The 10,088-nt window shown below is 33.5% G+C and overlaps 1 protein-coding gene across 1 annotated transcript; it reads left to right on the top strand.

The window, feature by feature from the left end:
• The first annotated feature begins 1,395 nt into the window (after positions 1 to 1,395).
• LOC140750950 (uncharacterized) lies at positions 1,396 to 4,628 on the top strand. The gene is made up of 2 exons (XM_073084712.1): positions 1,396 to 1,474; positions 3,564 to 4,628. The coding sequence occupies exons 1-2, from the start codon at positions 1,412 to 1,414 to the stop codon at positions 3,825 to 3,827; spliced, it is 327 nt and encodes a 108-aa protein (XP_072940813.1). The 5' UTR covers positions 1,396 to 1,411; the 3' UTR covers positions 3,828 to 4,628.
• The last annotated feature ends 5,460 nt before the right edge of the window (positions 4,629 to 10,088 follow it).

The raw sequence follows: 10,088 nt of genomic DNA on the forward strand, positions 1-10,088 counted from the left end.
AAAAAATAACATCAATCTCATCACAGAAAATTAGCCATTTTCGGTCCTACTCAAATCCAAATAAAATAATCGTTATTGAAGTTGCCACCTTTGACGACTAAGTTGGCATGCCTCATGTAAGTCATCTTAACTTTACCACACCCTACAAACAAGAACACAGCAGTGCTTATCAGAAACATGATACATCGATATTCAAACTACGAAGGGCTCTACCACTTATAAAAATATACGTTAGTTTATGTTTTACTATGTCAATGTCCCCATCCCATAAGAAAACATCAATGAGTCGACGCTGTATGAATTCTAGGCAGGTTCAGCCATCACATGTCATACGTACCTATATAAAGTTTCTAAATAATCCTTGACATAAAATTATCATTATACGACAATATCAATTAAGAAGTAACTATAAAACCGCTAAATTCTAACTCATTAATTTATTTGTGCAAGTAATTAAACAATTACTGTTAATTTGGTCAGTTTGCAAGGTTCCCAAATGCACTTCTAGTTTTGCAAAACTGTTAGGTATTTGAAATTTAATCTATACTGAAATAGTAAAAGAAACGTGAAACCTTTGCGATAAAGACTACTTCCCAAATTTTTTTCATAATACTCAGAATATGTAGTTGGCCAGCCTCATGAACAACAGTTAAACATTTTTCATTCTAGGAATGATCTTGTCTATTAATGATACTGTAATGGATTGAAGATCGAAATGGAAAGTTCAGTTTATAGTCGTCATAGAATTAATTATTATGAATATCCTTGACTCTCCCAGCTTTCCATTTCTACTTTTTCATCCGTAGCATAGAAACACATAAAAACAAAGACGCACACGTCAATTTCCAGATTATGTATAACATTTCGATTTTTAATCGATTTCGAGGACTTCTGCACAACAGCTGAGACATAGCTATTGAGATAATTATTTAATATGTTAGTTTCCATCATCATTACAACAACAACTTGCAATCTCATACTTTATTTTTTGTAAAAAAAATAATTAAACACTAATTTAGAAGCAACTGTATTAGCTACCTATTGTATAAGCACTTACTATTTAGCATGTTGTGACTACCTGTAAATGGAATTATGTATACTAAGCTTTATTACTTAAGAAAATAACATTGTCAGTCATGTATAACATATAGTTCTGTTGGTAGCCCTTAATAAATAAATAAAAATTAGTAAATAGCTTAAACATAAATACGCGACGAATAGATAACCTCTCTTCTTTGGGAGGTCGGTTAAAAAAAAACAATTTTTTTTATTCTTATGTCGTCGTATGTTTAACCATCATCTTAAAATCATACTTCCCGCAACCTACCATGGCGTATCTCCAAACCCATAGGTCAATGGCACACAGGACGCCGGCAGCCATGCGTGGCTCTAGGACGCGACCACCATATAAATGGTAGCTCACCACACGAAGCACCAGTGTGGCATACGTAGCGAAACCAACATGGCTTGCAAAGTAAGTACTTGTTAATTACGTAATAAGGGTAGTTAGGGCTAATTACAAACTATTAGTCAAGTAATTGTAGATATCAAAAACATTTTGGAAAATTATTTATTTCGAATTTTGGAATAAGTACATAATTTTAGGGGAGTGTAACGATATTTGATTACTACTTATTACTAAAGTGATTATAGATCTACGACGTAGTAATTTTGGAAAATTGTTAATAATAACTTATTAATTGAACATTTTCTAACATATTTATTATAATATAACATTGTAAATATCTTTTTGATTTGATTATTTAATTGAATATAAGGGAAATCTCTTCAATTTGATTTCATCTTTTGATCTTTTCGATAAGTGTCCTCAATTACCTAGACATATCTTAATAGGATTCTGAGTAAGAAGCACTATTTAATTTTGTTTTTACTAATATTTTTTTTAAGTTTTCTGTTTGTGAAATTGTTGAATTCATACATAATGTAGTTAAGATACATAATCATAATACAATATCTTTTTTTTTATCTTAAAATAATCATAATTCGTTCAAATATCTACTATAAAGAGATTACAATTCATTGAAAATAAGTCACAAATTGATTAATGTATTGATACCTACTTACTATTATGTCCTATTTTTAGTTTATTATGATTTGCTATTAGCGTTCATAAAATACTATTATTTTTAATTTTCCTCGTGAAGATAAAACTCATTAACAAAAGTATATTTTTTTTAATATTTAGTTTAGTTAAAAAGATATTTAAAATTATTTTTTAGTTAGTATATTTCTAAATAAGTCTAATATATTTTTATTTTAATTTACGCATTTATTTATACTTTAATTTAAACATTTCAATGACAAAAAGTCTATTGTGAAATCAAAAGAAGTGGTTAAAGTAGTAAGTAGATTCACGTGTAAATAAACAATGCATAGTATATTAATAAGTTCTCACGAATAGGAACAGGCGACACTATGCGGGCTTAATCTGTTTGACCCACTCAGTTTTGTGTGTAATTATCAACTGATATGATGAATATAATAAATATATTGTATAGTATATATCTATCTATATAAAATTTCACGTATTCATCTGAATACGTCAAATTTTGAAGTACCTTTCTTTAGAAATTTCCTAAAGAATTTACGAGGCCGACTTTAACAAAAATGTAAATTGCATCATTACATTAAAATGTATATTTCTCTCGCCTGAAAACAAACGAGTTATTTTTGAAAAAAGATAAAATCTAATACCACCATCATATAGTGTCTTTTATTCTCAAAATTTCATTCAACTTCTGGGAAGCAATGCTAAAACACAACGTAAAAGAAAATATATTTTTAAGAAAATTCAATATTACTAGAAAGACATCCTTTTCAGAACCCCTTTTTCAGGAAATGCAACAGTGGATTTTTAAGAATTGATGTATTATATGCTATATAGTCATTTTGATTCCTGGAGGTATAAATAAAGTACTAACCACGCGAAGACAGAGCAACTCACTAGTTATCTAATTGCCGAAGGTAGGAAGGTCACCAGCATAAATACCATACACCGCAGATCCGAATCAGACATTTGAATCAACAAAGTGGCATTGTTTCCGTGGACACTAATAGCGAAAGGCTTGAAACACTTGATTAAATGTTTTGTTTCTCGTTTAGTATTCGGATTGCTACATAGAACTTTAAAACGTTTTAGTTTATTGTTAAATTTATTTATAGAACTTCATATTAGTTTATTTTCAAATATATTTCTGTATTATTTCAATATCTATACTTAAGTAAGTCTCTGCTATAGGATTCTAATGAAGGATATTTATGAAATTAAATGTATATAACGGGGACTGTTTGTGAGTAGTTTAAGGCGAGAGTAAGTAGGTACTTTAGAAGTAATTTAGAAGGGTTAAAGTAAGTTTGCTTATAAATGCAAAGTATTACAGTGAAGAATAATATTTATCACTATTCTTTTCTCATGGAATGGGAACTGAAAGGGTTTTTTAATAAACATAAATAAGAAAAAAAATTAAGACATGTTCAGGCTTAAAAGTATTTCATTAAAAACTAAGCTTACACACAAGACCTAACTCAATTCTATATTTCAGCTCGCCTTCTTCTTCGTGGCAGCTTTGCTGGCGGTGGCCTTCGCGGCACCCGCGGAGAAGGTGGAGAAGGAAGACCTCGTTGCTGGAGAGAAGGAGGACTTACAGACCGCCGCGTCGCATTGGGGCGGGCACTACGGGGGCTGGGGTGGCTACGGGTACGGCTACTACCCCCACTACGGCTACTGGGGCTGGCCGAGCTACGGTTACGGCTACGGCTACGGATGGCCCTACGGTTATTACGGTCATCATGGTTACTGGTGGTAATTTTTATGAAAAATACTTTCCCAGTACTTTCATCTGAGGCTTTGCACCCAAAGAGATTTATGTGTTACCAAAACAATTGTGACAAGTAATAGTAGTATTATTTTACTTTTGTGACCATTTCACATTAGTGTAGGTCGATCAAATGAGACTATCTGGGGCTAAACTTGAATGAGTCGCGAAGTTCATGATGAGAAAGTTGTGATAAAGGAAACCAAATAAAAGTGCATTCTCACTAGACGGAAAATATTTAAAACATCGTTAATAAGTAATGTTTTATGCAAATCTGGACGTCTAAGTAGTTCCTAGAAAATTAATGACAAATAATTCCCCAGTGTTATAAAAAAATGGGCTTAGATTATTAAACTCTTTAGATTATTTCAGCTGGAATCCCTCATAATGTGAACTGGCCATAGTAAATTTTCTCTATGTTATGTATTGTATTTAACACCGCAATATAATATACTGAAACAGTCTGTGACTCTTCTAAGGAATTTTATAGTAAATGTATAATACTGTAATTGGTAAGATGTATTATTATTGCTTGCCTTAATATAGTATTAAGTTTTAGATTAATCACAAACATATAAAAATTATAAGTATAATACAAAAATTCTGTAAAATTATTGTATTCAATTTTAATCGTACCTAAAGTTGATATTATTTTTTATTTTGTTTCCTGTATATTATTTTTGCTATTCATTTGTAATCTCCCACGAACACTTTTGTCTGTAATTCACATTATTTTTATTTATAGTAAGTAGTTTTAAGAGAGGAGTATTTATTAAATGGTACATTGACGATCATTTTTTGCTTAATTTGAAATCCTATTTATTTATTCAACTCTACTCTAATGGCTAAGTAGGTATATTAACATATCTACTTGTATACTTGCCTACCTTTACTTTTTTGTTTACGAGGGGGACACCTTCAAAAGGTACCCGGGGTGCCGTGGGACCGACCCAGGGTTATGTGGAATTCTTACCACACTAAAACCCCCCCGGTAGCCGTCCCCGGCGCTGCGTAGAGGACTCCCAACCAATATACCTACTTGTAATAGCATTCATAACCTGTTTCATTACTACACAGTAAGTACAGTAAGTAAGTATTACTAAAAACAATTATATAAATGTCAAATATGTTGATTGGTTACAATGTCCTGAGGTTTTATGTCACTATACAAAATATACTCTAAGCGGATATTTATATCGGCAGATTGCCATAAATATATTACTATCAAATATTTATATAATTTAAGATATGGTGCTACATTTCAAAGGGCATATAACCGATGATCGCAGACTATAAAAATAAATGATTCAAACAAGGATGTGATTTCATATTGCAATAAATCCACATGTAATAAATAGTTTTAATTAGCCTTAAAGTTCAAAATCTTTTGTTGAGTAATAATTGTAAAACCTGTTTATAGTATCAATGAAAGATTGAAATAAAAAAAACAATTCAGATTGATTTATAAGGTGGTAGAACCACTATGGTTCGACTGGGCAGGTACTAGCAACCTTCTGATTTCTAGCGTGAACCAATTCTACAATTCGTTGGATGAGATTCCGGATTATATGTATACAAAACAAAACAACTTAATCCTTTATGATCATCAGATGGACCTCATCCTCGTTTGCTACATATTAAAAATCTCTAACAGTTATTAAAAAAAAAATCCCTGTACTTTTCATGTGCTGTACAGTTTTTGACGAAAGTCAGTGGGCTGCAGTAGCACTTAACTTCATGTAGACTGCATAATAATCTCTTCGAAATTAATTATCACTTGCTTACACGGTGAAGGGAAACATCTTGAGGAAACCTGCATACCTGAGAGATCTTAAACAGATTGGTTCTCAAAGATATGTGAAGGCTTCTACTTCTTCACAGCGCGGTGAACCATGGCCTAACGTTCTTATTCTGAGAGGAGATCGGTTCCCAGCAGTGGGACAGAAATAGATTGACGATGTAGACTGCATGACTGTTTCCTATACCCATCACCTTTTTTTATTACATTTATCCCGCGCCAGTAACTTGTCATTTTAAACCTATATTAAATTGCCAATCACGTTCCTCTAGCAGCACAATATGATGTCTAATACATAACTGTTACCGCTATCATTATTTGTATCACGTTTTGCGCGTGATGATTGTCGTAAGATCGAATATTGATATAAAAGGCTTAGTCTTGATGGAGCGGCGATTGAAGAAGTTGTAAGGTGCTAGGACGCATGTTATAAATAATCTCGTATGTTTAAAAACATATTTAGTTACAAAACGCTTTCTACACTCACAGCCCCACACTACGATTCAATGTGTCCTGGGCGCTATGGACACACACACAGCCAAATACACAAACACTCAGATCAAGAAACAGAAATCTAAATTCATCATTCTGGGCGTCAGACGAGTATGGTAACGACTCCGCCAGGCGGGTCAACAAGCATCTGTACTTTTAACTCTCTCAGGATGTTTTTTTAAATCACTCAGTCGGTAGATATATCAATAGAAGTAACCGATGGTTGAAATTCGGCCTCTCTCATATCCGAGGTTCAAACCTCAAGCACGCACCTCTGTTTTATCAAAAGTAAATGCCTATTTGATTTATCCCTTCATATAACGGTGAAGGAAAATGTTGCGTGGTAAACTATACGCCTATAGAGTTCTAAAAAAAGTAGTCAAAGATGTGTGAAGTCTACAAACTGATACTTGGCTGTGGACTTTAGAGCCTAAACGAGGGGTTTCGACCAGCCAGCGACCCGTGTACAGAAATGGGACTATAATAAAGTTCACGACGACAGATTTACAGTGGTAGTGACTTAACATCAGGTCGACCGCACACTTAGCTATTTCGATTATAAAATGCAATTGATATTTTATTGCTACAGGTGTAATACAGTAGGGATTGAGAGTCTCCGCGGAGAGTCCCTAAGTCCCTACTGGCTATGCAATATTTAGTGGTCGGGTTACAAATATTACAATGTCACCGATAACTGTCTACGCAGTGACATAGACATCTCTTGGGAGTAACCTACTGTCTGGCTTTCTTATAAAGGAGTTTGCAAAGCATAGATATTTATTTAGTAACCGCAGATGGTGTGGTAAGGGAGACATACTTTTCCGAGACGTTCCAGCTTAGTTCTCAGGAGTAGCGGCGCATTTGTGGCCGACCTCAGAAATATCTAATCCGATCTGTGGTTGATTACAGATGCCCATGGGCGGCAGTAGCCACGTACCAACAGGTGAATGCTCTCTGTATCTGCTACCTACCTATATTATATAAAAAAGTACAGATAGACAGAGCTAAGCATATATTTTTTTTACTGTCTCGGGGTAAATATTTTATTGCGTTGCGTAATCGCTACCTAAAAATGATTTGAGCCTTGTGTTTGTATTAACAGTGATATATTTAAATGTGTGTTAGCTATGACAAACTGGTAGGCGCGTGTACGTAGTACATACATTTCTGCAAAATTGCCGGTGGATGGGCAAATTAATAAAATATTTATCATTATTTTTATTTTATTAAATCTTCATGTTCATCTACTACTAGAGCCACCGATGAAAGGTGTCAGTCAATTGGTGTTAGAGTTTATTAGGTAGTATTTATTAGTTTATTTAAAAGGTTACCTACTAACAGAAAACTCAATTTACTTTTAATAAGATTGAAGTAGCAATAAGCATCCAGTCCACCCGATAGTAAATGGTCACTGTTGCCCATGGACATGTGTACCCAATTATACATAGAATAAGGGTTCTACTTTCTTCTCTACTACAGCTGATCCCCGATATGTTCCCACTCTGAGGACTAACATAGTCACCTCATATTTAAGTAAGCCGTAATTTTATAGATAAAGATTATTATTTAAGTATGTATAGATTTCCTCAAAAACCAGTTTTACTGCATCACGAGTAAAATGATTATTTATTACAATGCAATATATTCAAGGAAGTTACATTAGCAATATCATAAACTCTTAAAACCAGTTAAACATTTTGATGTTAGATAAAAACATTTTAAAGGCGTTTGTAGATTTATAATAATCTACTTATTCTAACGTAATACTTAATTTCTTTGTTTTTACCCGACTATGGAGGGTAATGTTTTACAGGGTATTTTTTATAATATAGGCGTAGCAAACGAGCATGCAGTTCACCTGATGGTTAGTGGCTACTGCCACCCAAGGACATCACTAATCAATCCCAGATAGGATTAAATATTCCTACTTGAGGTCGGCCACAGATGCGCCGCTACCCCTGAGGACTAAGCTTGAGCGGAAAAGCACGCCTCGGGATAGAATGTCTCCCTTACCATACCGTGTGTATTTGCCTCATTCTTTAGCATGCCCTACAGCCTAAACGGGTTTCAATATATTTTGTGGGTGTCGTTGGATTCATCTAAATTGTGCGATTAACCATAGACTATGTATATTTTAAACAGTCGGTTTTTAAGCTATTGCATAGCTTTTATCGCGGGCTTTGAGCGCGGCGACCGAATCGAGAAATTCCGTAACGAAAATAAGTAACACCTTTCAACAACTCGGTTGCCTGGAGACTTGATATCCAACTATCAAGTCTCCAGGCAACCGAGTTGTTGACTGTCAATAGAAAAATATGGATATAATTTAATAAAGTATTATTTTACATTCCTTATTATTTTATTTGATATTGGCGACGAGATGTCGAATGAACTAAAAAACAATAAGGAAATACGAGCCACATTACGTGGGTTAATGAAACGAACCGAAAATTACATTTCGGGAATAGAAAAAATTGACATTGAAGAAATAAATATACGACTGAATTCTTTACAAGAAAATTTGAACAAATTCTACGCGATTCAAGAAAAAATTGAATGGCTTACAGAAGAAGAAAATTTAGAAGAGGAAATAAAATACAGGTACGAATTTGAAGAAATATATACAAAGCTAAAATTTAAATTTTTGAATGTACAAAAAGAAAATAATCGGCTAATACCTGAATGTTCTTTTATATCAGCAAGAGCGGAAGTTTATTTGATAAACTGTTAACTGTCAAGGCACGCTTGAGACGTACACCTAATACAAAAGAGTTATCACCTTATCAGTTAATGTTCGGCAGAGAGGTAAGAACACTAAGAACCTATATGCATGCCTTATTTAAGAAATCCGCCCCACTATCCAGATTACATTACAATGCACCGCCAACGCAGGAGTTCGGACAAGGTGATAAGGTACAAGTCCGCAGTTACACCAACGCAAGAGTTAAATGGGAGTTCGGAGTCGTCATCCGAAGATTAGGTAGACTCCATTATGAAGTCAGAACTGAAAATGGCATACTGGTGCGCCGTCACCTTGACCAAATGCTGCCGGCGCCCCTGGTGGTGTAGGTGAAAATAGCGGTGGAGGACTGTTGGATATCAAGTCTCCAGGCAACCGAGTTGTTGACTGTCAATAGAAAAATATGGATATAATTTAATAAAGTATTATTTTACATTCCTTATTATTTTATTTGATAACCTTAATTCGTCAACTTGAACACAGATGACAGTAATACACATTTTTTTATAATCCGTGCAGAAATCTTAAAATTGCGTGAAGTATATTTTATATTCCCATTGTAAAATTCAAAATTATATTACCATATTATCCAAATAATATGTTTTATCAACATAAGCTATGTTGAATTCTGGATTGATAAAATAACGTGAAAGAGTGTTTGTTTTTTTTAAACGTACAATTACAACTGACAGACTTGACAGCACAAAATCAAAACGCCATTATGATTTATGGTACAAATAATTTGTGTACAAAGTGTTTTAAATATGAATAAACAAAGTGCATTTATTAATGAAAAATGCGATGTACCTGTAACATTCGGCCAAATGTCACAGGCACATCGCATTGATCCATTTATATTGCTGGTTGTTAATACTTTATGTCACTTATTAAATACTTTTCTATTTTATATTTTAGAATGTTCAGTCTTGCTTGGAGTTATGAAATGTCAGCTGATATTTGCAATGTTTTATATAATGGAGATATGATAAAATAGTGGATAAAGATGTATTAATGTAAATGTTGATGATTATGGAAGAATATATTGTATTTCTGGAATTCCTTCTGAGCGTTTTCATAGCATAAAAAATGCTATGCAATAGCTTTACCGCGGCAGTCTCCGAGTGCCACACGTATTTTTTGTTTGTATAACTGCTAGTTTAAATTAATTTGTGTGTACATATATTATTGAGGTTTTTATTTTCGTGAGATATATTATATAGCA

Source organism: Epargyreus clarus, unplaced genomic scaffold (assembly GCF_041222505.1).
Source record: "Epargyreus clarus isolate Ecla_fem2 unplaced genomic scaffold, WU_Ecla_fem_2.2 ptg000021l, whole genome shotgun sequence".
Classification (NCBI taxonomy): domain Eukaryota; kingdom Metazoa; phylum Arthropoda; class Insecta; order Lepidoptera; family Hesperiidae; genus Epargyreus; species Epargyreus clarus.